The 26,592-nt window shown below is 69.7% G+C and overlaps 1 protein-coding gene across 4 annotated transcripts; it reads left to right on the top strand.

Annotated features, from left to right (window-relative positions):
• The first annotated feature begins 716 nt into the window (after positions 1–716).
• ARHGEF11 (Rho guanine nucleotide exchange factor 11) lies at positions 717–26,591 on the top strand. Of its 4 annotated transcripts, none has more exons than XM_080570207.1 (41): positions 717–971; positions 9,782–9,873; positions 10,271–10,369; positions 11,563–11,612; positions 11,696–11,753; positions 12,252–12,430; positions 12,559–12,630; positions 12,951–13,070; positions 13,307–13,361; positions 13,449–13,525; positions 14,020–14,157; positions 14,284–14,358; positions 14,774–14,875; positions 15,270–15,368; positions 15,975–16,017; positions 16,150–16,246; positions 16,336–16,458; positions 16,715–16,738; positions 17,036–17,180; positions 17,295–17,391; positions 17,850–17,879; positions 18,102–18,231; positions 18,371–18,550; positions 18,871–18,918; positions 19,430–19,617; positions 19,705–19,851; positions 20,113–20,192; positions 20,393–20,518; positions 20,613–20,730; positions 21,047–21,225; positions 21,309–21,384; positions 21,596–21,763; positions 21,874–21,961; positions 22,091–22,192; positions 22,429–22,511; positions 22,612–22,809; positions 22,918–23,190; positions 24,553–24,606; positions 25,037–25,239; positions 25,367–25,547; positions 25,830–26,591. In XM_080570207.1, exons 1-41 carry the CDS (start codon positions 937–939, stop codon positions 25,877–25,879), a joined length of 4,482 nt encoding a protein of 1,493 aa, XP_080426333.1. In that variant the 5' UTR covers positions 717–936; the 3' UTR covers positions 25,880–26,591. The 4 variants fall into 4 exon arrangements, with proteins under 4 accessions (XP_080426333.1, XP_080426331.1, XP_080426330.1 ...); XM_080570205.1 differs by lacking the exon at positions 717–971 and adding an exon at positions 6,222–6,715 and having other exon boundaries at positions 18,105–18,231; XM_080570204.1 differs by lacking the exon at positions 717–971 and adding an exon at positions 6,222–6,715.
• Position 26,592: the final 1 nt, after the last annotated feature.

Below are 26,592 nucleotides of genomic sequence, written 5' to 3'. Positions count from 1 at the left end.
AACCCCCTGTTTCCCCTCTAAGACCCCCAACCCCCCCCCACCCCTCTAAGACCCCAAAACCCCCCCTGCCCCTACAGGACCCTAAACCCCCCCTGCCCCCCTCGTCCCCCAAACCCCCTCTTTCCCCTCTAACACCCTGAACCCCCCCCTCCGCCCCCCTCGTCCCCCAACCCCCCCCCGCTCCTCTACGACCCAAACCCCCTCTTGCCCCTATAGGACCCCAAACCCCTGTTCCCCCCCCAAGTGTCCCCAAACCCCTGCTGCCCCTATAGGACCCCAACCCCCCTCTCTTTCCCCTATAGGACCCCAACCCCCCCCCGCCCCCCCTAAGACCCCAAACCCCTCACTTGTCCCTACAGGACCCCAACCCCCCCTCTTTCCCCTACAGCACCCCAACCACCCCCCTGCTCCCCTCGTCCCCCACCCCCCCCCCCTTTCCCCTACAAGACCCCCAACTCCCCCCCGCCCCCCCCGCCCCCCCAACCCCCCCCCCGCCCCTCCAACTCCCCGCCCCCCCCCCCTTTCTCCTACCCCCCCCCCCACTTTCCCCGTGCCACCCCCGCCGCCGACCCCCCCCCGTGCGGCGGCAGCGGGGGCCGGGCGAGCCCGGGGATTGGGAGCGGCCCCTAGGCCTCTCCCTCGGCCCGGCCCCCCAGCGCCGCCGGGCGGGCGCTCGGTGGCGGCGCGGGGGGGGGGGGGGGGCGGGGGGGGGGGGAGCTGGAAGCGAAGCCTTTGGGGGGGGGGGTGGGTTCGTTGAACCGGAGCCGGGTCGAAGCGAGCCGGGGCCGGGCCGGGCAGGGCCCGCCGGGGGGCCGCCGGGGATGGTGGCGGCCGGCGGGGGTGGGGGGGGGGCGGCGGGCGGCGGCGGCTCCCGGAGCCCTGAGAGCGGAGCCGAGGCCCAGGGCCCCCGGGCGGCGGCCGCCGGGGGAGGCCACCATGAGCGTGAGGCCGCCGCAGGCCGCCCTCGACAGGTAGGAGAGGGGCCGGGGGGGGGGCGGGGGGGGGCACGGGGCTTTGGGGGGAGCCCCCCGGGTTTGGGGAGGGGCTGCGAGGGCTGGGGAATGAAGGGGGGGGGGGGAGGGAACGCGGCCTTGGTGGGGGGGGGGGGAGAGCCCCGGCCCTGGGGGTTGCGGAGCCGGTGGGGATGGGGGGGTGGGGGGGTGAGGGGGTGGGGGGGGGGTCGCTGTGAGAAAGGGGGGGTGAAAATGTATAAAAAGGGGGGGGGGTCCCTCGGTGAGACGGGCCCCGCGGTACGGGGTCGGGTCGTGGTGTGGGTGGGGGGGGTCGGGGGGGTCGGTGGGGGAAGGGGGGGGTAGGAAAGGGGGGGGGGGCTACAAAAATGGGGGGGGTCCTGCGGGAAAGGGGGTCCTTAGGAAAGGGGGGGGCCTAGTGAGATGCCCCCCGCGGTATGGGGTCGGATTCTGGGGTGGGTGGGGGGGTCAGGGGGGTCGGTGGGGAAAGGGGGGGCCCTAGGAAAGCCGGGGGGGGGGGGGTGGGCTATGAAAAAGGGGGGGGGGCTACGAAATGGGGGGGTCCCCAGTGAGGCGGCCCCCGTGGCGTGGGTTTGGCCGCTGGTGTGGTTGGGGGGGTCAGGGGGGTTGTTGTGGAAAGGGGGGGGTCTCTGTGGAAAAGGGGGTCCCTGTGAAGGGGGGGGCCCTGCGAAAGGGGGGGGGCTACGAAAATAGGGGGTCCCTAGGAAAGGGGGGGTCTGCAGCAAGGATGCCCCCCCCCCCGTGTCCCCGCAGTGGGTTTGGATCCTGGTGTGGTTGTTGGGGGGGGGGGGGCTTCGGTGGGGTTGCTACGAAAGGGGGGATCCCTATAAAAGGGGGGTCCCTACGGAAGGGGGGGTCCCCAGTGAGGATGCCCCCCCCGTGTCCTGGGTTTGACTCCTGGTGCGCTTGGGGGGGTTCAGTGGGGTTGCTATGAAAAAGGGGGGGTCCCTACGAAAAGGGGGGGCCCTGCTAAAAGGGGGGGCCCTACCAAAGGGGGGTCCCCAGCAAGGACGCCCCCCCCATGTCCCCGCAGTGGGTTTGGATCCTGGTGTTGTTGTGGGGGGGGGCTTCGGTGGTGTTGCTACGAAAGGGGGGGAACCCTACAAAAAGGGGGGTCCCTGTAAAAGGGGAGGTTCCTACGAAGGGGGGGGTCCCCAGTGAGGCCCCCCCCCCCCCCCCGTGTCCCCGTAGTGAATTTGGCTCCCGCTGCGCTTGGTAGAGGGGGGGGTTGGTGGTGCTGGGGGGGGGCTTCAGTGGGGCCCCTGTGAAATGGGGGTCAGGGGGGTTAGGGTCACACAGCCGGGGTCCCATCGGGGAGCGGGGTCAGGGCAAGGGGGGGTGGGGAAATCGGGGTCCTCCCGCAGCTCCCGGCCCCCCGGCACGACGCGGACCCCCGGGGGGGGGGGGGGCCACCGAGAGCCGCGGGCTCCCCGTCGCTCCCGCCGGCCCCGCGGGGAGGCGTTGGGTTAATTGCAATTAATACAAACGGGGTGCCGCCGCCGCGGCCAGGGCTCCCCAAACGTCCGAACCTCGCGGTCCTCGGGGTCCGCAGGAGGGGGGGGGGGGCTGCCATGCAGCTGCGAACCCGGGACCCCCCCCCACACACACACACACACCCCCCAAAGGCTTTTATCGCGTCCCCGGGGCGCTCCTCGTTGCCTTGGGGCTCCCGAAAGGCCGGTGGATCCGCAGCAAGGTGGCCAGCGGATCCGCGGCGAGGTGGCCGTCAGGAAGGGCACCCCAGGCTCGCCGCCCCCGCGAGCCCACCGGTGCTGCCCTTACGGCCCCGCGTCCTCGGGACCGGCCGTCGGCCCCCCCCCCGGGGAGGGGAAAAAACCCAAAGAGCCCGACCGAAGGCGGCCACGCAGCCTCAAACGGCAGCGGGCGCCCCGGCGGCGGTGGGAAACGGTGGCCGAAAGGAGAAGGAAGGAGGTTTGGTCCTCCGCTGTCCCATACCGATATCGGGGCCCCCCCCCGCCCCCCGGGCACGCGGAGGGGGCGTTTTGCCCCGATTTTCCTCCGTTTCGACCCGATTTCGTGGGAGGGAAGGGGCGGCCAGGTGAGCGCCGGGTTACGGGGTCGGGGCCGGTGCCCCTCTGCTCTCCCACCTCCCGCAGCTATATAATAATAACATATATAATAAAGGGCTGGGACGTGGCCTTGGGGCCTGCGTTTGGGGTTAAATCTGCAAGGAACGGGCGCCTCTGGCCCTGGGATGGAGAGGGGGACGTTGCACGGGCAGGGCGAGCGGCACTGGCCCCGTGCTCGCCGCTCGCGTCCCGTCCCGGCGTGGGCAGCGTGGCGCCGGGCAGAGCTCCGGACACTGCCCTTCCCCGGGGGTGGGGGGGTTTGGGGGTTGGAGATGGGCATTTTCCTTCCTGCGTGAGGAAGAGGGCGACGAGTTTGCACGTCGTACCCCCAAAAAAAGCCCCACTGCCTTTTTTTAGTGCCGGGACGGAGGCAGGAGGGTGAGGGGCTGGGGCAGGGCGGCTGCGGACTGCCTTTTTTTAGCGCCGGGACGGAGGCAGGAGGGTGAGGGGCTGGGGCAGGGCGGCTGCGGCCCCCCACGGCCGAGGCTCAGTTTTGGGAACCCCCATCCGGCGTCCCCGTGTGGGGACGCGGCACGGCAGGAGGGGTCCGCGACCTCGCTCGCGCCACGGCCCCGAGCGTGGGGCAGGGCCGGGAGCTCCGGGGGGGGACGGTGCTCGCCCCTGAGCGCCCCCGGGGTGCCGGGAGCCTCGCCGGAGGCTGGAGGAGGCACGAGGGCAGGTGCTCCCTGCGTTATCCCCGCTCCTCAGTGCTGGGCTCGCCCTGCCCGCGGGATAAACGGGGCGCTTCCACCTCCGGGGTGGAGCGCGGCCTTCGAAGCCGCCCCGCCGGGCTTTGCCCCCGGGTTCGTTGGCTGGGGCCCCGCAAGAAAGAAAAGCCCCCGGGGGCGCAGGGGGTGCCGCTCGCTGCAACCTGGGCGAGCGCCGGGCGTTACTGCGGGGCTCGGGGCCGCCCCGCGCTCTTTAAATAGCCGCCGTCTCTGCCGCCCTTTAAGGTCAGGTGCCTGAAGCGCCCTGGGAGCCGCTCTCGAAGCCACAGGCGACGTGAGAACGGGTTAAAGCGAGGCCTTTCTCCCTCCGCTTCCCCCCCGCGGAGCCCCGGCAGGGCTGCCCCGCTCCTCCCGGCTCCCCGTCCCCGGGCCGCTTTTGGGGCCGGGGGCGCACGGAGAGCAGGGGGCCCCGCTGTGGCTCCCACCCGGGCTCGGCCTCTGCCCTCCGGCCTCCCTCCTCGGTGAGGTTTCGGTCGCGGGAGGACCCCGCGGGAGGCGTTCCCCCCCCGGCGGTTGTTCGCACCCGTTCCCGAGCCGCGCTGACACGAGGAGACGCGAGCTGCCCCGCCGCAGGGCGCACGGCTCGCCTCCGCGAGGGCGCTCGGGGAGGAGACGTCGCCGCGGGGCAGGTTATTCCCCATCTCGCCGCTACACCCACGTCTCGCACCCCCAAAGCGCCGTCGGCGGCCGCCAGCGGCCGCTGGGCCGTCCAGCTCAGCCGGGCTGGGTTTATCCGGGGCTGATCGGCCCCGGCGGCACCGGTGGGGAGGGTTCGGGCAGGGTTTGGAGCTCGTGCTCCGGCCGGAGCCGCTTGCTGCCTTTCCCCGCGGGCCCTGGCCCCGTTCCTGGCAGAGCCGGGCCCTGCGCTGCGTGGGAATCGCGCTTCCTTCGCTGGGGATCGGGATCCCGGCCCTGATTGCCCCGTCCGACTCCCTCCGCGCTCCCGTGGCGCGCTCTCCTCGCGGGCAGGGCGGGGAAGGGTGGCACAGGCGCTTTTTCAGACAAAATCGGGTGGGTGGAGAGGGCTCCCCGGGGGCTGCTGCTCGGCTCGCTGAACTCCGCTGGTGGCGGTACCGATGCCTGGCATTTAGGCAGCACGGCTCCCGAGCGGCGCGCGTCGCGAACGCCGGCTGATGGAGACATAAAGACCCGGTGCTGCCCGTCCTCGCCTCCCGGCCCGGCTCTCGCGGCCCCTCGTGCTCCTGCTGCCGATCTCCGCGGGCGCGGCTCGCGGCTCTTGAGCAACGGGAGCCTTCTGGACACGCTGCCGCCCGGCAGCTCCCGCCTCGGCCTCCGGCCCCTTGCCCTGCTTGGCACGGCCGGGGCGCTTCGAGTGGCCCCGTGCCGCCCCTTGGCACGCTGCGGGACCGGGGACCCAAGCAAGGGCACCGGGGACCCAAGCGAGGGGACTGGGGACCCAAGTGAGAGGATCAGGGACCCAAGCGAGGGCACCGGGGACCCAAGCAAGGGCACCGGGGACCCAAGCGAGGGGACCGGGGACCCAAGCGAGGGGACCGGGGACCCAAGCGAGGGGACCAGGGACCCAAGCGAGGGCACCGGGGACCCGAGCGAGGGCCGTGGCCGGACCCTCGCGTCCCCTCCTTGGGCTCTTCCACCCGTTTTACGAAACCCACCAGCTCCCGAGGCGCAGCCTCCCCGCAGGGACCTGGCATTACAAAAATTTGCAGCACACAGACAATTAGAGACGTGGGGAACGGCGCCTGCTCTGCCAATAAATAGGCAGGGCTGCTGCGCTCGCCGGGTTAATTTTTTTTTTTTTTTTCCTCCTTTTAATTAAAAACCTTAATTTAAACAAAGCTCTCGCAGAATCCCCTGCCTGCTGCAGCGAGGTTGCTGCTGCAGGAATCCAGGGATTTGAATTTGGTTTGCTGCGGCGTGGACTGGGGGGCGGGGGGGGGCGGCTTTGCGTCTGATTTGCAAAATGGAAATCGTTACCCACGGGCCGAGGCTTCGCTTCGCCGCTTTCCCTCGGAAATAAAAGCTGAAAAAAAATAATAAAGGGGGGAGATTTGCTGCAGAAAACCCCAAAAATGAGCCAGGTTGGACCGCGGCCTCCTGGCGCGGACGGGCAGAGCAGCTGCGGGGTTTTTTCGGCAGCCGCGGGGACCCCGGTGTGGACGGGACCGCGCGCCCTCCGCTTCGCCCCGCCAGCAGCAGCCTCGGCAAGGCTGCGATCTGCCTCCGCGCACAAACTTGGGAGCGGACCCGTAATTACGAGCTTCCCCCGTGCGTCATCGTTCGGCAGGCGAGCGGCCGGGCCCCGCCGCGGGAGCAGGGGGCAGATTTGGGACCGAACCCGGCACCGGCGCGGGCAGCGGCGAGGAAGCCGCCGGGCGCTGCGCACGTGCCGGGGCTGGACGCGGCCGGGCAAACGCCGCGTCCCTCTGCGGCGCCGTGGGGAATGGATGGGGGGGGGGGGGGAAGGGGAGGAAGTTGAATCATTTTTAGCTGAAATTCCTTCCTTCCTTCCTTCCTTCCTGCCCCCAAATATCGGGAGGCGGCCGGCACGGGAAGGGCCGCGGCTGGGCAGGGCTGCGGGCTTGCAGCGGGGAGCGGCGGATCGGCGCGGCGCTGCCTCCACCGCGGCATCCCGCTGCTGGGCCCGCCGGGGTGGCGAGTCGGGCATCCCTCCCCCGGGAGGCGCATTTCCCTCCCCGAGTTGTGGTTTTGCCTTTGTTTTTTTTTCCCCGATTTATTTCTCTTTCCCGCAGCTCTCGCCCCGCTGGCGGGGCCCGCGGCGGCGCGACCGTGCCCGAGCGTCGCGTCCCCGGGAGGGGGGCACCGCGGGGAGCAGCCATTTGGAGCCCTGGAAGGAAAAAAAAGAGCGCGGCGCCTCGGAGGCAGCGGCTGCGAGGCGCTGGCTGGAGGCTGACCCACTTTGCGGGTTCGATTCCGTTTCCCTCTTCATCTTTTAATTGCGCCGTTCGCCCTGCGCGGGCTCCTGAGGTGGCAGCGCGGGCCGGGCCCTAGGTGTTTGCTCTGGGGCGTGGGTGCTGATTTTTCTCCCTTTTTATTGATTTTTTCCCCCACCCTTTTTCGAGCTGAATTGTCCAGAGTGCCCTGTCCCGAAGGAAACAAAGAGGCAAAGGAGCCGGACAAAGCTGGCGGTGCCCACCTCGACCCCGCCGGGTGCTGGGCTCCCGCCGTGCCTCGCCGTGGGGGGCTCAGCACCCCCAGCGTGCTGCCACGGGGGAAATCCCGACCAGAGATGATAATTGAGCTAAAAATAGCCGGAATCGGGGCAAAGAACCTCAGGCCAGTAACGTGACGTGGCCCGGGCGCAGCGGAGCGTGGGACACCCGAGCGGTCGGGCGGGGACGGGGACGCTCCGAGGGCCATCGCCGCCGATGCCGGTTTGGAGCGGGCGAGCGGCCGGAGCCTGGCCCCGGGCCCGCTGTGCCGGGCCCCGATGAGTCAAGGGTGCTGGCGTGAGTCAGCCGGCAATTCCCAAGGAATTTCGGGCCCCGGAGGAGCCTGAAGGGCCTCGGAGCTAAAGCCTGTAGGAAAACCTGACCGCGGGTCCTTCTGCGGGCGCTGGTTTGGGACCCGATGGCGTCCCCGAGCGAGCGCGTGGCCACCAAAGGCGCAGGGCTCGTTCGTGTGCCCCGTGCGGGGAGCCCGTCACCCCCCCGGGCAAACATCTGCGGGGCCAAAATCCCTGCGGGAACGTGGCAGTCGGCGCCGAAGGAGAAACCCCGGCGCTGCTGGAGGAGCTGCTGCAGCTGGAAACCCGCACCAGGGTCAGGACCGAGTCGAGGCGGCGCAAGCGCCCGCGCGGCCTTTGGTTAGAAACGGCCCCGTTTTGGCTCGCCGTAAGTCAATTAGGAAGAAGCTTACGCAAAGCCGAATTAAACGACTCTTGGAGACGGAAATAAGCTGGCGCTGGCCTGGCTTCCGCGGGCTGTGCGGGAAGGGGATCCCGCCGTAAGCGTGGCGTTGGCGTCGCCCCGCGTCGTGCTGGTGCGGGGCTGGGGGCTGCCGGCCGGGCTCCGGGCGCACGCGGGCACCTTTGGGCACCCAGGAGCTCGCCCTAAAGCCGGCCCTAAAAGGCTGCTCGGGCCCCGGCCGCGTTCGTCAGCGCCTCCCCTCTTAAGTCCTCGCATCCGGGGCGATGCCAAAAGAGGAGCCGATCCTTCCTTGGCCTGGATTAACGGCACCGCCTGACCAGCCGGGTAATCCCGCGGGTAATCTCAGCGGGATCACGCCGGTGCCGTGCCCCCGCGCCTCCCGTGTGCCAGGAGGGAAAGCCGCCGGCTCAGCTCGAGGCTGGGGGGCTTAGGGTTTGCGGGAAGGTCTGCTCCCAAAGGCTCGCCTCAAAGCGGGGCCCTGTCCCTTCGTTTCCCGTCTCCGCTGAACCCTCACCAAATCCCCCAGGCCACGGATCTGCCCGGGCTCCTTCCCACCGAGGGCCTGATTTCGTCCCCTTTTTTTTGGGGGGGCTGTTTGCATCACCGGGGTAGGAAACGAGGGAAGGAGCTGGAGCAGGAGGCGTTGGCCAGCCCCGTGCGATGGAAACGTCCGTCCCTGCTCTCCGGCTTGGCCGGGGGGTGCCAGGCAGGGAGGGGACGCGCAGGAGAGTGCTGATCCCACGGAAAGGGGCGCAATTACCCCAGCGCGCCTGTAATTGTGGTTTCGGGAGCCGTTGCGTCTTGGAAAGCGGCAGCGAGGTTCTCGGGCTGGCGCTGCCGTGGGCTCCAACTTTCCTTCCCCTGGTGGGGGGGTTTGGGGCTGTGCAGGGACCCTGCTGGGTGCCCCCCCACCTCCCGCAGCCTGGGTTTTGGTGCCAGCGTGGGGCAGCTCGGCACGAGCGCACGCGTGGGCTTGCGTGTGCCCGGAGCTACAGGAGATGGAGCTCCATCCGGGGGTGCCTGGTGCTCCTAGAGGCTGCTCGCCCTCTCCCCAGGCTTCCCGCAGCCCCCCTGCCTCCCGCCCCCTGTCCCTGCTCCTTCCCAAGGCCGGGAGGACTCGCGCAGGCGGTGTCCGAGTCTCCGAGGCCGTGCCGGGCGGGAGGAGAAGCCCCGGAGGGAGCGCAGGATGCGGGGAGGCGGTTCGGGGTCCCTCCGTCTCTTGTTCCATTCATCTCCTCTTTCTGTCCTCCCCGCACCGCTGTCCTCGGGGCCTCGTGCCTCCTGCCACCACCCTGGCTCCGCTTGGGGTTTCTGCCCCCGGGAAGCGGGCTCGGGGCTGCTCGCACGCTGCAGCCTCGCTTCTTCGCCGCCTTTGGGGCGCACGGCAAGGACCGGCGGCCGCTCCTGCCAGCGGTGCCGTGAGCCCCGCAGCGCTTCTCCGGGCGCTTTGGGACCCCTGCGCCAGCAGCACGGCCCCGGGGGGGCTGCTGGGGCTGGCAGGAGGAGGGACGGGGATGGGACCGGCTCGGGGGACGGAGGCAGGGCCCCCTCCTCCTGCCGCAGCCCTTGGCAGCCGGTGAGCGGCTGCGTCCCTGTGGTGCGCCGAGCGCCCCAACCAGCTCCCGCGTCCCGCACCCGAAGCCTTCCCGCAGCACCGGGGAGGCTCAGCGAGGGGAGGAACGCTCGAGCACCCGTCCGTGGTCTGTCCGTCTGTCTGTCCGTCCGTCCCCGTCCGTCCCTCGCGGCTGTGTCTCTGTCCTTCCCTTGCAGCCCGCTGAGACCTGCGGCTGCGCGCCCTGCGTGAGGCGTCTGTCCCCTGCCTGTCCCCTCCGCTGCTCTCCCTCAGCCCCACTCGGGACCCCGAGCATCCCCTGGGGCTCTCCCCGAGCGTCCCCAGGGGTTCCCCCCGAGCCCGGTGGCGGGGCTGGGCTGGGAGAGGCGTTTTCCCGAGGCCAGGCAGCTGGGGGGGAGATGGATGGGTGCCAGCTGCCGATGCTTTCCAGCGCCGGGCATCGGTTTTTGCCGAGAAGGGGACAGGTCCCAGGTCCCGGCGGTGCCTTGGGGTCGCTCCATCTGCCCGACCCCGCTCTCCTCCCCCGCAGGTTGAGCAGCCTGTCTTCCCTGGGCGATTCGTCTTCGGAGCGGAGGTCTCCCGGCCACCGCCGCCAGCCCTCTGACTCCTCCGAAACCACAGGTAGGCTGCGCTGCCCCTCTCGGCGGCTTCTCCAGGATGGCGCTGAGCGCCCTGCCTGCGCCCTGCAGCACCCAGCACTGGCAGTGCATCTCATCCGTCCCCGGGGCATGGGTGGGGAGGGAAATGGGGTTGCAAACGGCCTCTGAAACGTCCCCTGGGGGGCTGCAGAAGACGGGGTGGCTTCTGCTGCTGCTGCTGCTGCTGCTGCTCCTGCTGCTGCTGCTCCTGCTGCTGCTGCTGCTGCTGCTCCTGCTCCTGCTCCTCCTGCTCCTGCTGCTGCTGCTGCTGCTGCTGCTGCCAGGGGGGCCAGGCGGGGGCTGTGGCCCCCGAAACCGGGCGCACCGGGGGATCCGAAGCTCAGAGCCTCGCTTTTTATTCCTCTCCCGTCCCTCCCCAGGTCTGGTCCAGCGCTGCGTCATCATCCAGAAGGACCAGCATGGCTTCGGCTTCACGGTCAGCGGGGACCGCATCGTCCTCGTCCAGTCCGTGCGGCCAGGTGAGGGGGCGGAGGGGACGGCGGGGGGGGACCCGCAGCCGGTGGTGGTGGTGGGGGGGGTGCGGGTTTCCTCCCTCAGCCCCGCAGCGGCCGCATCCTGCCCGTGGCGGCCGCTGCGGGAGAAGGGAGGAGGTTTCGGGGCGAGGGTACCCGCAGCTCCCCGCCCTGGGGGCAGCGCCAGGTTAAGGCCGGGCTCCCCCCCCCCCTCCCCGTGCAGCCGGCGGGTGGGTGGCTGGGGAATTCCCTTCGGCAGCCCTGGGTAAACACAGATCCAGCAGCCCGCGGCGGCTCTTGGCGCTGTGCTGCAGGAGACGCTGCCGGTTTTGCTGTATAATGACTTTGCGGGGTGGCAGGGCTCGGAGCAGCAATTTAGACAGACAATGAGCTGCTTATTTTACAGCGGATGTTCCCACCTCCTCCCCCTTCCCCCCCCCCCCCCTCCTAGCCCGAAAGCCAGGAAAAATGAGAATATAGGGAAGGGAAAACGCTGCGAGTTTCGAGGGCAGGTCAGCGCCGGAGGTCCTCTCTCCTGCACCGGGAGCTGCGTGGAGAGACCCCCCCCCTTGTCCCAGGGGGACGCGGATGGGGACGGGGACCCTTCCTGGAGGTGCCGGTGCTCAGTGCGTGGTCAGGGGTGCGTGGGTGCCCCGGCGAGGGCGAGCGCCCGGGTGCAGGACAGGGGGGGACTCCCGCACCCCCGGGCTCCTCCAGCTGCCACCAACGCGAGCGTTAAAGCCGGAGGAGTCCCAGCAATCCCGTGGACTTTCCACTCTCCGAGCTCGCTGCCGTGTCTCGGGCCCTTGGCCCGGAGTCGGAGCTGATGGAAACATTTCCTCTCGGTTTTGGCTGGAAGAAAAGAGCATTTTTCGCGTCTTTTAACCTCGACGGCTTTGTTACAGAGCGGGCCGGGGGGGTGGAGGCAGGGGGAGAGAGGAGGCAGAGCGGCGCTGCTCCTCCTGGGCCCCCGCTCCTGCCTTTGGACGGAGGCGGCTCTGGGGACGGGCAGGAGTCACCGGGGACCGGGGGGAACCGGGGATGGGGGGGTCCCGGCTCCGGCCAGGGCTGGAAAAGTTTGGGCCGCGGCTGCACGAGCGGCGCGGGGCTTCCTGGGGCTGGCAGGCGGCGCTGGGGGCTGCGGCGAGCCTGGCAGCGCGCGGCCTTGGTGACGTCCGTGTGTCCTGGCTGTGCGGCAGGAGGAGCGGCCATGAGAGCCGGGGTGCAGGAGGGCGACCGCATCGTCAAGGTGAGCACCCCCGGCCCCCCGCCTCGCCGCCGCCCCGCGCGCCCCGGCCTGACGCCGCTCCTCCCCTCTCCTCCCCTCGCCAGGTGAACGGCATGATGGTGACCAACAGCTCCCACCTCGAGGTGGTCAAGCTGATCAAGTGTGAGTACGGCTGGGAGCCGCGGAGGAGATGGGTGGGAGGCGCACGGACGTGACGGGGGCGGCTCAGCCCCCGCAGCCGCGGCCGATGGGCACGGTCTGCCCCGCGGCGGGGAAACCGGGGCCCGAAAAGCACAGCTCAGCTGGCCTCCCCGCGGCAGAACCAGCAGCTTCTCAGCTCTGCCCCATGCTGGCACGGTTTTCCCCGTGGACGGAGGGCACCAGGGAGCATCGAGCCTGCTGCCGCCCAGAGCTTTCCGTCCCTTTTTGCTTCTGGGGATGAGGCCCGTCGTAAATCCCCAGCTGTGAGGCCTAAAGACAGGGCTTGGTTCTTGGGAGAAGATGAGGAAACCCGTCCCGGTCCTTCCTGCACAGGCTCACAGGGACGGGGACGCGGCCACCCCGGTGCCGTGACACTTGCCCGACGTTTGGGGTCCAGGCAGCGAATAACGCAACTTTTTCTCTCCCTTCCCTTCCCTCCCCGCTCCCGGCTTCTTCCAGCTGGCGCCTACGTCGCTCTGACCCTCCTGGGCTCCCCCCCGCCGTCGGTGGGGCTCTCCAGCTCCCAGCAAGACGTGAGCACGCCGGGGGCTCCCCGCGTCGCCCCCGCTTGCCCCCCGCCGCCTCCGCCCCCGCCGCTCCCACCGCCGCAGCGCATCACCGGCCCCAAACCCCTGCAGGTTGCGCACCCCGCCCGCCGCCCCCCCCCTGCCCGCCGCCCCCCTCCCTGCGTGGCCGAGGTGGGGGGGGGGGGGAGACGGGCAAGGCTCAGCCCCTCTCTTTCGCGCCCACCCTCCCTCCGTTGCAGGACCCCGAGGTTCAGAAGCACGCCACGCAGATTCTCCGCAACATGCTGCGGCAGGAGGAGGCAGAGCTGCAGGTACGGTGCAGGCACAGCATTTTTCCTTCCCCCCGAGGAAATCCTCCTCCCGGGCTGGGTTTTCCCTCCCCCCGGGGGCAGCTCACCTCTCTCAGCCCTTCGTCCCCGCTCGCCGCAGTCCGCAGCGCCTCCGCCGGGCCGCGCTGGCGTCGGGGGGAGAGGGAGGATATTCGGGTGCTGGCCCGGGGGAGCCCCTGCAGCACGCGGGTGCGCGGTCAGCCCGCCGCCCCCTTCAGCTGCGCCTTTTCCCTCTCCCCGCGGGCTGTGGGATGGGCCGACGGGCTCGGGGCCCTCGTGAGCATCCTCGTCTCTCCGCCCAGCGCTTCTACGAGGCCTACAGCCGCAACCCCGCCACCGTGGTGGAGGAGCAGATCGAGGGGGCACGCCGGCGGGTCAGCCAGCTGCAGCTCAAAATCCTCCAGGAGACCGGCGGCTCCGTGGTACGGGAGACGCGCGGGAGCTTCTGGGGGAAATTCGCGGAGTTGGGACGTCCTGGTTACGGTTCGGGTGTCCTGGGCTCCCTCCGGGGCTGGAGGTGGCCGGGCAGGGTGGCGGAGATGTTTGCGCTTTCCCGAATTTGCTGCCGCGGGTGGGAGCCGCTGCAGCCGGGCGTCCCCTTGCTCCATGCCCGGGTGTCCCCGCGCGCTTGGTGGCATCCCAACGCCTCTCCTTGCAGGATTCGGGGCGGCTCTGCGGTGACTCCGGCTTGGCCGCTTTCAGAGCGGCAGAAGGTGAGCGGTGCTGGCAGCTTGGCCCTTCCCTGTCCCGCTGTGTGGGGCAGTCCCAAACGCGGGGCTCAGCCCCTTCTCCGTCCGCAGGCCGCCTCTCGCTGGACTCTCAGGACGGTGACAGCGGCTTGGAGTCGGGCACAGAGCGGTTCCCCTCCTTCAGCGAGGTGAGAGCGCACCCCAACCGCTGCCGGGCACTGCCGGGGGGGGTGAAAATGGGGGTGGAAACCCGCTGCCCCTCACCTGGGGTGGCTGAGGACAGCAGTGAGCCTCAGACGGAGGGCGCTGTGCACCGCTAGGAGCCGAGGACCTGGCTTTGCGGGTGTAGTTACTTGTTTGCCTTCTGAACAAGCTGAATTTCTGGTAACACGGTCTCAGCTCTGAATTTTTTGGCCACGCAAGGCAGATCCTGAAACACAGCGTACCCGGGATCATGGTCCCAGTCCCAAAGTCCTCCCAATAGCCCCGGAGCATGGCTGTGGTGTCCAGGTTCCCCGGGCCCATTGATAACGGGGTCTCAGGGTCTCTGAGCTGGAAACTGCTCCCGAGACAGCCCCAAACATCTCGGCCGGGCGGGCGAGAGCCCCCCCCAGCCCCCGGTGGTGGCGCGGAGCCGTCCCCGCACCCGTCCCCTCCATCACCTCCCCGTCATCCCGAGCAGATGTCCCTGAACCGCAACTCCGTCCTCTCCGACCACGGCCTGGACAGCCCGCGGACCTCCCCGGTCATCACCTCCCGCCTCTACCAGCACCACCGCCGCCAGGGCTCCGACACCCCCTTCGCCCCCACCGCCGAGCAGGTAGGACGGGGCCGATCCTGCCCTGCCATGGGTTGGGTGCCGCGGCGCTGGGGACGGCCCGGCGGGCGTCCCTGCGCTCCCCGAAGCCGGCGCCTGGCTCCCAGCGCCGTCCCTTGTCCCTTGCAGGGATCGGAGCGCGCGGGACGCCCCCTCATCATCGGGCCGGAGGAGGATTACGACCCGGGATACTTCAACAACGAGGTAGCGGCGGCCAAGCTCCTCTTGGCTTTCGTCCCGTCTCGTCGGGGGCGGCTGGCCGGGGTCACGGGACGGGGCTCTCACCCCTCCCACGGCCTTCCCTTTGTCGCCGCGTGCCCTGGTGCCCGGGAAGCGGTGGCATTTAGAAATCCTCCCAAGGAGGATTTCAGCCGGGCCGCTGACCTCCGCTGCCCCCATCGCCCAGCCTCTGCTGTCACCTCACCCACGCGGCGGGGACGGGGATGGCCCCGGTCGAGCTGGCGGTGCTGGTCCAGGGGGAGGCCGGTGGCCCCGTCGGGGTGGGAGATGGGGAGCAGGGGCTGGGGTTTAGGCCAGCGATGAGCCGCGGGGTGGGGATAATCCGGAGAATTCGGTTCCTTTCTTGCCTAACCGGTGCTTTCTCCTCCGGGTCCTGCAGTGCGACTCCCTCTTCCAGGACCTGGGCAAGCTCAAGTCGCGGCCGGCACACCTGGGGGTCTTCCTGCGCTACATCTTCTCCCAGGCCGATCCCAGCCCCCTGGTAAGAGCTACGGGCACCAAACGGGGGGAAATAGCGACGGGGCAGCGTGTTCGGGGCCCTCCCCGTTTCCCTGGGGTCCCGCAGGGCGCTGACGGTTTGCAGAGCGCCTTGGCAAAGCGCGGGCTCCACGCAGGGCTCCGGCAGCCGGCTCCTGCCGCAGGCAGCTGCCAGCCAGCGGTGTCCCCAGCCGTGCCTGCGGCGAGGGGAAAGCCCAGTGTAGGGTTACACGGCCTCCCCTTCCTCCCAGGCGTGGCACGGGGAGGGTGCTGCCCTCCCCGGACCCCCGTGAGCATTTCCTGTTTCATGGCCGTCCGGCGTTACTGAGCGTTTCACCTTCCTGCCTCGAGCCCTTCCTCCCTCCTCGCTGACCAGCTCCGCTCTCCCCTCCTTGCAGCTCTTCTACTTATGCGCAGACGTGTGCCAGCAGACGGCCGCGAAGGATTCCCGGGTCTTGGGAAAGGAAATCTGGAACATCTTCTTGGAGAGGAATGCGGTGAGGACCGGAGCTGTGAGCCTGCGTGGGGACGGGAGACGGGAGGGGAATCAGCTGGAAAGCCAACCTCGCACTTCGGTGTCACATCCCTTGCACAACGGCCCTTTTTTTTTAACGGCGTTTTTGCCGCTGCCGTCGCTTTGCTGGTTCCTCCGCATCGGTGCACGTTGCGTAAGGCGCGTACCCACGCGTTGCACAACGGCAGCGGCCTCAGCGCCCGGCAGCTCGGCGCAGGAGGAGCAGCAGGAGCAGGAGGAGCAGCAGGAGCATCCTGGCAGCAAGGATGGGGCTCGAGGCTCTGCCCCTAGCGCTCCTGGGGCACCTACTGCTTGGAGGGAGCAGGTTTCGCTCCCGCTGCTCCAGAGGATTTTGTATTTTGGGTGCTGAGATGAGTGCCGGGCGTTTGTGTGTCTGGGAGCGTTGAGACTCTCAGCTCTTGGCTGCAGCAATGCCAGGTGGTGGTGCAGGAGCACGGGCACCCTCCCCCAGCAGCTTGGTGCTGCTGTGAGCGTGGTTTCAGCACCCCCAGCTCCTTCCAGCCCTGCTCGCTGCCTGGCAGAAGCGAAGCGGTGCTGAGCTGCTCTTGTGTTGCCTTCCCTCCCCCAGCCTCTCCGAGTGAAAGTGTCGGAGCAGCTCCTGGCTGAGATCGGTGAGTGAGGAGGGTCGGTGAGCTCCAGGCAGATGGCGAGGCTCTCGCAGCCTGCCCCGGGGCAGCCAGGGGATCCTCTGTGCCCCCCCCCGCGGGCTGCGGTGACACCGGCCGTCCTCTCCTGTCACCCAGAGACTCGCCTGCGGAACGGGGACGATGTCCGAGCCGCCCTCTTTGAGGCTCAGGAGATGGTGATGCCCGAGATCCAGGAGCAGATCCAGGACTACAGGTGGCCCAGCGGCGCAGAGCCCGTCGTGCTCCCCCCCGTGCCTCCGCCCGGTGCCCAGGCTCGTGGCACTGAGCCCCGTGTGCCCGCAGGACGAAGCGCACCATGGGCCTGGGGAGCCTGTATGGGGAGAACGACCTCCTCGACCTGGACGGGGACCCCCAGAAGGAGCGGCAAGTGGCCGAGAAGCAGCTGGCCCAGCTGGGTGACATCCTGTGAGTGCCCGTCGGGAAGGGATCGGGCACAGGAAGGGCTCGGCTCCTCCGTCCTGCCACCTCCCCGTCGTTACTGGGGGAGACTGGGGGAAGGAGAGTTTGGAGCGGGAGCTGGGCGCGCTGGCATCGGGGCAGGAGGAGGGGGCTCCTGGGGGGAGTGGGGGGAGGAAGGGCTCGGTGCTGGGAGCACCTCACCTGGGGGCTGAGCAGAGGAACCCTTCCAAACAAGCTCTTTCATCCCTGTCTCTCTTTCCAGGTCCAAATATGAAGAGGACAGGAGGTGAGTGACCCCTGGACACGGCAGGCGTGCGCCCAGACGCAGCTGCACTGCAGTCGTTAGCTCAGGAGGCAAAAGGGGGGCCCAGAGAGGAGGTGTAGGGGCACCCCCTCCCCGTGCTGGCCCGCGGCACCCTCTCCCAGTGCCGTGTATCCCCGGGGGCCCTCGGGGTGGCCCTGGGGAAGGAGCAGACCCCGTCACCCCACACCCCGCAGGCCATCCTGGCCTCGTTCGCCTCCTCCAGCCCCCGACACTGTGTCCTGGTGCCTCACCTCCAGCTCACGCTCGCCTCTCTTCCAGCTCCCCCATGGCCTTTGCCCTCAGCACGTACATGAACCACACCGGCATCCGCAGCCGGGAGCCGCGCGTGGCCAGCGCCAGCGAGAAGGCGCAAGCCCTCCCGGACAAGGACAAGTGGCTGCCCTTCTTCCCCAAGACCAAGAAGGTGGGTGGCTGGCTGGCAGCCGGCCCTCGGGGATGGTGCTGCCGCCTCCTGAGGTCGGGGTGACCCTGGGGAGCCGCGCTGTGACGCCAGCGCTCCTCTCGGGTGCCCCAACAGAGCAGCAGCACGAAGAAGGACAAGGATGCCATGGAAGACAAGAAGCGCAACCCCATCCTCAAGTACATCGGGAAGCCCAAAATCTCCTCCCAGAGCAGTGAGTACCGGCACCTTCTGGGACGCCGTTCCACCGACGCCCCGCTGCCGGAGGGGACCTGCAGCCACCCGCCTGCCCTTGGCTCCCCTTCGCCCACAGCAGGCACCTCGCAGCAGCTCCCCCACGCTCTCCTCCTCCAGCCGCCCATTGGAAACCCCTTATCCGGGCCGTCCGTGCTCCCACGTGGCTTTGAGGGGAGCAGGAAGGGAGCTGAGCTTGAGCTCTCCCCAAAATTCATCCTAAATAACCCCATCCTGCAGGCTGCCACAGCCCAGGAGCTGCTGGGGTGGGCTGGGATGGTGGAGAGCCTCCGCACGTGTGCCTACAGCCGTGTGTGTTCCCCTTCCTCCCCTTCTGCTTTCAGTTCTCATGCCGTCAGCTCACACGCTCCCTCTCTGCCTCCTTCGCCGCTGAAACGCAGGATTGATTTGACATCTCATTTTTGTTTTTCCTTTCAGCATTTCATGTCCCTTTGTCCCCTGTCGAAGGTAAAAGGCCTCTTCTTTTATTTGCCATTCACCTCATGCGCTTGGTTTTTGGTTTATCCCCCCGCCGAGGCACCCAGCGTTGGGGCGGGAGGAGGGCTGCCCCGCCTGCGCTCGGGACGTCTCCCCGGTGCTGCCCGCTGGCCTTGGGGACACCCCCGTGGTGAGCTCCGGCGGCTCCCCCTGCCCGCCCTCACCGGGGTCCCTTCCTCGCCTTCGCCCCAGCAGTCAAACCCGGCAATGTGAGGAACATTATCCAGCACTTTGAGAACAACCAGCATTACGAGAGCCAGGAGCCCGGCACGCAGCGCCTCTCCACCGGCAGCTTCCCCGAGGACCTGCTGGAGGCTGACGGGTAGGGTGGAGGCTGCCGGGTGCCCTCGGTGGTCCCGGGGCTCTTTCTGGCCGGGACCCTGAGTTTTCCTGCACGTGTGCGTCCCTGCTGCCTCTGCGGGCTCGGCCTGACTGCTCCCGGCTTTGTCTCGCCGCTGCAGCTCCCGCGCCGAGGTCAAGCTGGGCCGGTCGGAGAGCTTGAAAGGCCGCGAGGAGATGAAGAAATCTCGGAAAGCAGAAAACGTGCCCCGGTCCCGCAGCGACGTGGACATGGATGCCGCAGCCGAGGCCACCAGGCTTCACCAGTCGGCGTCGTCCTCCGCCTCCAGCCTGTCCACCAGGTGGGAGCCGCTGCTGGAGCCCAGGCTGGGGGGCACCCGGGTTCCCCTCGGCCCTCAGGAGGGAGCTGGGATGCTCGGGGGCCTGAAACCTCCCCCTCGGGCTGTGACGCTGCCTCCCGGGCAGGCTCCGTGGGTCAAGGCCAAGCCTTGGCCACACAGAATGGGACGGTCGCTGCGGCACCCAGCTGCCTGCAGAGCTCCGGGGCTGACGTTCGTCATGGGAAACCGGGGGGAAATTGGGCTTAATCTGGTGGGAAACGCCGCAGGGGTGCGGCGGCGGGCAGAGGGGGCTCGCGGGTGATGCTCCTGTCCCTCCCCAGGTCGCTGGAAAACCCCACGCCCCCCTACACGCCCAAGATGGGACGCAGGTGAGTGGCCCGGCCGCCGCTGCCATCGCCTCTACCGCGCCGCCCCGAGCCTGCCGCGGGGCCGGTTTCCTACAGAGCAGGAGGGTCACTGTAGAGGGGACCGGGGGGGGTCAGAGGGGCTCTGCCTAGCTTCTCCCTTCCCACCCCCCGGGGCCTTGCCAGAGCACAAGGGGAAACGGCGCCCAGGGCTGCCCCGGGAGGGAGTCCCCGGAGATGCCTCCGGCTTGGCGCAGTCGTGCTGCGTAACGGCAGCTCCCCGTCCTCGGGGGCTAGGGGGCACCTCTGTTCCCTTGTGTCTCACGCAGGAGCTTAATGGACCTATGTAGATGGCTGCTGGGGGACCTAGTCTTTTAGCTCGAGAGTCAGAGGCTTGTGCTTCTTGTGCGGAAGGTCCCGGGTTCAAGCCGAAATAGGGCCCAGGTAGATATTGGCTGTGCTGGGAGCGCTGCAGGCGGGCTCGCTGGCGGCCGCCGCCGCGGCGTACTCCCACCGCCGCCTTTCACCCTCCCAGGAGCATCGAGTCGCCCAGCCTGGGCTTCGGCGTCGACCCCTTCCTGCCTCACCTCCTGGAGGACGAGCAGGGCCAGCTCTCGGACCTGGAGCCTGAGCTGGACTCGCAGAACTGGCAGCACACGGTCGGCCGGGAGGTGCTGGCCAGCCTGCCGCAGAAGGAGATCGACCGGCAGGAGGTGATCAACGGTAAGGAGCCGGGGGTCTCCCGCCCCCCCCCGCCGGCGCCTCGGGAGGCCCAGGGGACGTCCCCAAGCCCGCCTGCCTCTCGCGCAGAGCTCTTTGCCACGGAAGGGTCTCACCTCCGCATCCTCCGGGTCCTCGACCTCCTCTTCTACCAGCGGATGAGGAAGGAGAGCCTGCTGTCCCGCGAGGAGCTGGCGCTGCTCTTCCCCAACCTCCCAGACGTGATCGAAATCCACAGTGAGCCTCCTCCCTCCCGCCTTCCCCTCTCCCCCGCAGGCCTGGCAGCGCCGTCCTGTCTCACCTCTCCGCCCTCTCGTTTCCCGGTGGCTCTCCAGAGCCTGTTAAATTCTGGGATCTGCCAGCGCCCGCCTCTGGGATGCCCGAGCGTCACCAGCCTTTGCGTAGCGTGATCCAAGGACAGGCATCGGTGCCCCGCTCCTTGGCAGATTTCATTCGAGCGGTCCGAGCTCACTTCTTGTCTCTCGCATCCTCGCCCAGATTCTCTCTCCGAATCCATGAAGAAGCTCCGGGAAGAAGGACCAATCATCAAGGAAATCGGGGATCTCATGCTGTCTCGGGTAAGGAGGGACGGCTGCGGGGGGGGCGCGGGGGCGAGGCAGCCCTGGGGACGTCTGGTTATCCGGGAGGACGGGCTGGAGGGGATGGAGGGGGCTCTGTGGAGCCAGGGCAGCGGGGCGGACGAGCTCTGGGAGAGCCCTGGATGGGGTCGGGGTGGGCCAAGCCTCGGGGTGACCGAGCCCCCCCTGTGCCCCCCCAGTTCGACGGCCTGGCCAAGGAGGAAATCCAGCAGGTGACTGCGGACTTCTGCTCGTACCAGTCCATCGCCCTGGAGCTGATCAAAACCAAGCAGCGCAAGGAGACCCGTTTCCAGATCTTCATGCAGGTTCGCTCCTCTCCTGGGCCGCTCCTCGCCCTGGCGCTCCCCCGGCTCGCCCCCGTCGCACCTCGGGGCCTTCATCCTCTTCCTCCCGCCCTAGGAAGCAGAAAGCAACCCGCAGTGCCGGCGCCTGCAGCTCAAGGACTTGATCATCTCCGAAATGCAGCGCCTGACCAAGTACCCGCTGCTGCTGGAGAACATCCTCAAGCACACCGAGGGTAGGGGCGGGGGGGGCGCCGGGTTGGGGGGGGGGCACCGGGGGCCGTGCGCTCACCTCGGGCACGTCCTTCAGGAAGCGATGGCTTTGGGCCGTGGGGCTCGTGCCTCTCCGTTGTCACCCGGAGCCAAATCCGGGGGCTGTGAGGAGGACGTGCTGCTTTCCAGCCGGGCTGGGGGGGGGGAAACCTCCCCCCCTTTCAGCAGGGAGCTCATCTCTGAGCCCGGGGTGCAGCTGCGGGTGCGGGAGCTGGCACGGAGGGATGGGGCAGCACCATCCATCTCCTCCTGACCCTCGGCTCCGCTCCGCCATCCCAGCGGGCACCTCGGAGCACGACAAGCTGTGCCGAGCCCGGGACCAGTGCCGGGACATCCTCAAGTACGTGAACGAGGCCGTGAAGCAAGCGGAGAACCGGCACCGCCTGGAGGGCTACCAGAAACGCCTGGACGCCACCTCGCTGGAGAGGACCAGCAACCCCCTGGCTGCCGAGTTCAAGGTAGCCCCAGCTCCCCGGGGGGTTCGGGGGGGGGTCGCCCGGTGCCAGCCACGCTCACCGCTGCCCTCTGCCCCCCCCCGCAGAGCCTGGACCTCACCTCCCGGCGCATGATCCACGAGGGGCCGCTCACCTGGCGCATCGGCAAGGACAAGACCGTGGGTACGGACCTTCCCGGGGAGAGCCGGGAGATCCCGCCCCCCCCCCCAGCCTCCTGCAGGATCTGGGCCTTTCACCCCGGGTCCTGGTGGCGTTTTGGGGACTCCGTGAGGCTGGGGACGGCCGGGGACAGCGTGTCCGCGGGGCCACCGTCCCTCCCGGCTGCGAGGAGCTGCGAGGAGCTGAGCCCCCGCCGTCCGCTCTCGCACCGCAGACCTGCACGTGCTGCTCCTGGAGGACCTCCTGGTGCTGCTGCAGAAGCAGGACGAGAAGCTGGTGCTCAAGTGCCACAGCAAGACGGCGCTGGGCTCCTCGGACAACAAGCAGACCTTCAGCCCCGTCCTCAAGCTCAACTCGGTGCTCATCCGCTCCGTGGCCACAGGTAGGGGGGTTTGGGGGGGACCCGAGGCGGGTGGCAGGGGACCTGTCCTGCTGGGACCGGGCGGCCCTCGCCGGACCCCGACCTCCTTCCTCCTCCCGCTCCCCGCGCAGATAAGCGAGCCCTCTTCATCATCTGCACGTCGGAGCTGGGCCCCCAGATCTACGAGCTGGTGGCGCTGACGTCCTCCGAGAAAAACACGTAAGGAGGAGCGGGACGGGCGCTGGGAGCTGGCGGGGACTGGGGGTTGGGGGACGGGGGGGTTCCTCCGGGTGTGCCCCCCCCCCCCAACACCCCAGGAGCTGAAGGTGCTGCTCTGGGCCGCCCCAGGTGGATGGAGGTGCTGGAGGAGGCGGTGCAGAGCTCCACCAGGAATGCCACCTTCCCCCCCAAGCGCCGGACGCCGGAGCCCACCCGCGCGGCCCCCTCCAGGTGAGCGGCGGGGCCTTACTGGGAGCCGGGGCCGGAGCCCAGTTCGGCACTGGTTCGGCACTGGGGGACGAGGCCAGCGGGCCGCGGGCTCTCTCGGACCCAGGGGGCTGGGGACGCGGCTCCCCCCCTGGTGCGAGAGCGGCTCGCTGGGGACCTGGGGGTGGCTGCCAGGGCTCCCGGCCCCTTGTCGCTGCTGCCCCCCCCCCCGCCTAACCCCCCCCTTTCCATCCTCGTAGCCTGGTGCTGCCGGACGCCGACGTCTCCCCCATCCTGTCCCGAGGCGCCGGCTCCGCAGCGGAGGCGGAGGAGAGCTCCTCAGGTGAGCCCCCCCGTGCCCCCCCCACCGCCTCGGCTGCCCCGTCCCCGGGGTGGGGTGGGGGGGGCGCAGCTCTGAGCCCCCCCACCCCGTGTCCCCGCAGCAGACGACAATCCCGCCGAGCTGCTGGGCGAGGAGAAGCCCCCGGCGCTGCCCGAGGAGCCGCAAAGCAGCGAGGTAGAGGAGGAAGGGGAGGAAGAGCCCGCGGGGGCGGCCGGAGCCTTCCCGGAGCCCCCCATGCGCCTGGCGCTGCCGGTGCCGCTCTCGGCGGAGGGGCTGGCCGAGGCGGCCCTGGAGGACGGTGAGCGCCCTTGGGGGGGGGAGATCAAGGAGGGGGGGTCCCCTGAGGGAGCAGGGGCCGGGGATGGCACCCAAAAACCGCCTCTTCCCCCCCCCACCACCATCCCAGTGGAGAACCTGCGGCTCCTGATCCTGCGGAGGCTCCTGGGCGGCCGCGACGCGGAGCCCGAGGACGACGTGACGCCCACGCCGTCGGTCAGCGGCGGCACCCAGCCGTGGGACCCGGTGCTCTGCGGCCACGATTCGGCCTCCCAGGAGGTGCTGGCCGAGCCCCCGGCACCCCCCGAGGAACCGAAGCCCCCGCACCACCGAAGCTGGGAGGAGACGAGCCGGACGCGTCCGGCGGCGGAGGAGCCCGGTGGCTACAAGGTCGTCCGGAAAGGTAGGGGGCTGCCGACAGCCCCCCCCCCCACCCAGGGGCCGGGCAGGGGTGCGGGCACCCAGGACACCCCCCCCCCCAGCCCTCTCTCTCCCGTACCTGCCCCCGGCTGCGATTTGGGTGCTCGCTCCCTGCTTGCGCGAGGTTTGCGTGAGGGGTGCGGGTAAACCCCGCTCCCTGTGCACGGCGCTGGGTGCTGGTGCTGGGTGCTGTGGGGTGCCGGTGGTGGTGGTGGTGCTGGTGGGTGCTGGTGAGGGGTGCAGGTTGACCCCCCCCCTCCCTGTGCACAGCCCTGGTGCTGGGTGCTGGTGCTGGGTGCTGTGGAGTGCTGGTGGTGGTGCTGGTGGGTGCTGGTGGGTGCTGGTGCTGGGTGCTGGTGGGTGCTGGTGGGTGCTGGTGCTGGGTGCTGGTGGTGGGGTGCTGGGGGGTGCTGGTGCTGGTGGTGGGACGCTGATGTGGTGCTGGTGCTGGGGAGCTGATGGGTGCCAGGATTGGGGTGCTGGTGGTGGGGTGCTGATGGGTGCTGGTGGGTGCTGGTGCTGGGGTGCTGGTGTTGGGGTGCCGGTGGTGGTGCTGGGTGTGCTGGTGGTGGGTGCTGGTGGGTGCTGGTGGGTGCTGGTGCTGGGGTGCTGGTGTTGGGGTGCCGGTGGTGGTGCTGGGTGTGCTGGTGGTGGGTGCTGGTGGGTGCTGGTGGGTGCTGGTGCTGGGGTGCTGGTGTTGGGGTGCCGGTGGTGGTGCTGGGTGTGCTGGTGGTGGGTGCTGGTGGGTGCTGGTGGGTGCTGGTGGTGGGTTCTGGGGGGTGCTGGTGATGGGACGCTGATGGGTGCCAGGATCGGGGTGCTGGTGTTGGGGTGCTGGTGCTGGTGCTGGGTGCTGTGGAGTGCTGGTGGTGGTGCTGGTGGGTGCTGGTGGGTGCTGGTGGTGGGTGCTGGGGGGTGCTGGGGGGTGCTGGTGCTGGGTGCTGGTGGATGCCAGGATTGGGGTATGGCGGTGGGGTGCTGGTGCTGGGTGCTGGTGGGTGCTGGTGCTGGTGGTGGGACGCTGATGTGGTGCTGGTGCTGAGGAGCTGATGGGTGCCAGGATTGGGGTGCTGGTGGTGGGGTGCTGATGGGTGCTGGTGCTGGGGTGCTGATGGTACCAGGATTGGGGTGCTGGTGGTGGGGTGCTGGTGCTGGTGGTGGGTGCTGGGGTGCTGGTGGTACCAGGATTGGGGTGCTGGTGGTGGGGTGCTGGTGCTGGTGGTGGGTGCTGGTGGTGGGGTGCTGGTGGTGCTGGTGTTGGGGTGCTGGTGCTGGTGCTGGTGCTGGGTGCCGGTGGCGGGTCCCGCTCACCCCCCCCCCCCTCTTTCCGGGGTGCCCCCTGCAGGCAGCAGCCAATCAGCACCCGAGCTGCAGGAAGGAGGCGGAGCTCGTGTAGATGGTAAAGGGACCCCCCCCCCCCCCCCCCCCCCAGTTCCCAGCCCGGGGGGGGGTCCCCGGGTCCCAGCAGGGACGCGCGGCCCCGTGATGGGGGGGGCGCCCCCGTGTCCCCCGGGGGGAGCCGTGAGTCCCAACGATGACACGGGGCAGGGGGGGGGACACGTCCCTGGGATGGTTGGGGGGGGGGCTGTGTCCCCTGGGAACGGGGGGGGGCCGTGTCCCCAAGGACCGTGCCCCCCCCCCCCCCCCCCCGGCAGATGCCACCGAGCGCCCTGGCAGCCCCGCTGCCCCACGATCCCGTGGCCGGATCCTGCCACAAATGCCCCCCCCTGCAGCCCCCCCCCCCGGCCATGAGGCCGCCAGCCCCCCCCCCGTGCTCCCACGGCCCCCCCCCCGCCACCCCAACACTGCTCCCCCCCCCCCCCTTCCAGGCAACTACTTCTACGTCAGCATGCCCCTGGGACCCCCCAAGCCTGCGCCGCCCCCCAGCCCCCCCCGGGGCTCCCCCCCCCGGGACCTCTCCTCCTGCCCCAGCACTGCCGAGGCCCCCCCGGAGCCCCCCGGCCCCCCCCGCGACGTCGACCTCATCTTCCGCACCATCGAGCAGCTGACGCTCAAGCTCAACAGGCTGAAGGTGAGCCCCCTTCGCGGTGCCTTGGGGGGGGGGGGGGGCTTTTTGGCATGGGGGGGGACACCCCCAAACCCGTGCCGCCCCCCCCCCACCCCCATCTCCGTGCCCTTTCTCTTTGTGCCCCCCCCAGGCCGTGGAAAGAGCCCACCGGGAGCTGCTGCGCTCCCTGGGGCACGGCTCCTCGCCCGACGCCACCCCCGTGGGGGGCTCGGCCCCGGGGACGGAGGGGGGGCCCCAGCGGCCCCCCAGCCCCGAGGGCGGCAGCCCCCTGACCCTGCGGAGCCTGCAGGGCCCCAGCGCCAACACGCCGGGTGAGTGGCGGTGCCTGGCCCCCCCCCCCGACCCCTTTTTCCCTGGCCCCCCCCCCGTTATCCCCCCTTTTTCCATCCTTTTTGCCCTTCTCCCCATCCCCTTCGCCCCCTTCTCACCCATTTCTCCCCCCCCCATTTTGCCCCCACCCCACTTTTCATCCCCTTCTCACCTTCCCCTCGCCCCCCACCCTCTTCCCACTGCCCCCCTCGCCCCCCCCCCTTTGCCCCCCCCCCTCATGGCCCCCCCCTCCCCCTCACCCCCTTTCTCCCCTTCTCTTCCAGGCTGCCGAGCCCCCCTGGCCGAGGACCCCGCTCACACCGCCGACCTTTAGCCCCGCCGCGGGGTGTGGGGGGGGGGGCAAATCTCCCCCCTAAAAATCACTCTGAAGCTGGGGGGGGGGGGGGGAGCTGCCCACCAGCCCCCCCCGGCACCCCCGGGGGCCGGCAGCGAGCGCGAGGAGCCTCGAGACCCAGGCTGCTGGGGGGGGGGGGCTTCTGCTGGAAGGAGGGCGCGCGGGACCCCCGCCCCGCCGGCCCCCACCCTGCATGGCAGCCGCGGCTCGGCCCCCCCCTGCGCCCCCCCCGGCCGCGAGAGCTGGATCTAGTCTGTATAAATGCACTTTGTTTCGTTCCTCTCCGTGCTGCGGCCCCCCCACCATCCCGTCCCCCCCCCCCGCTGCCTATAAATATGTACGTACGTGCCCCCGCCGTGTAAATAACCCCGCGGCCCTCCCGTGTGTCCCCCCCCGACCCCCCCGCAGCCAGGATGGGGCCCGTTGTCACCGGGTTGGGGGGGGGGGGGACAGCCGGCGACAATCGGAGGCAGCCAGCCCCCGGGGGGGGCCGTGGCGAGGGTCTGGGGGGGGGTGCCTGTGCCCCCCCCCCCCTCCTTCATCCCCGTCCCGCGCGTAGAGGCGAGGCCGGCGCTGGGGTGTGGTATATATATTATATATAATAGAGCCAAGACCGACTGGTTGCTGTTCGATGCTGTATAATCTCGTTTATTTCCTTCCTTCCGACGGTAAAGATTTTGGTTTGTGATTAT

Source organism: Anser brachyrhynchus, assembly GCF_964034855.1.
Source record: "Anser brachyrhynchus genome assembly, chromosome: 28".
Classification (NCBI taxonomy): domain Eukaryota; kingdom Metazoa; phylum Chordata; class Aves; order Anseriformes; family Anatidae; genus Anser; species Anser brachyrhynchus.
The sequence above is the reverse complement of the archived record's forward strand: the minus strand, read 5'-3'. Positions and strand labels throughout refer to the sequence as shown.

What these genes read in the sequence shown, in the direction of transcription:
- ARHGEF11 (XM_080570204.1), top strand. Translation starts at nt 6,237, where the DNA reads ATGGGGGGGGGGGGGGAAGGGGAGGAAGTTGAATCATTTTTAGCTGAA. An exon ending in TGACTCCTCCGAAACCACAG is followed by an intron (nt 9,874 to 10,270) that starts GTAGGCTGCGCT and finishes GTCCCTCCCCAG; the next exon opens with GTCTGGTCCAGCGCTGCGTC. An exon ending in CCGGCCCCAAACCCCTGCAG is followed by an intron (nt 12,431 to 12,558) that starts GTTGCGCACCCC and finishes CCTCCGTTGCAG; the next exon opens with GACCCCGAGGTTCAGAAGCA.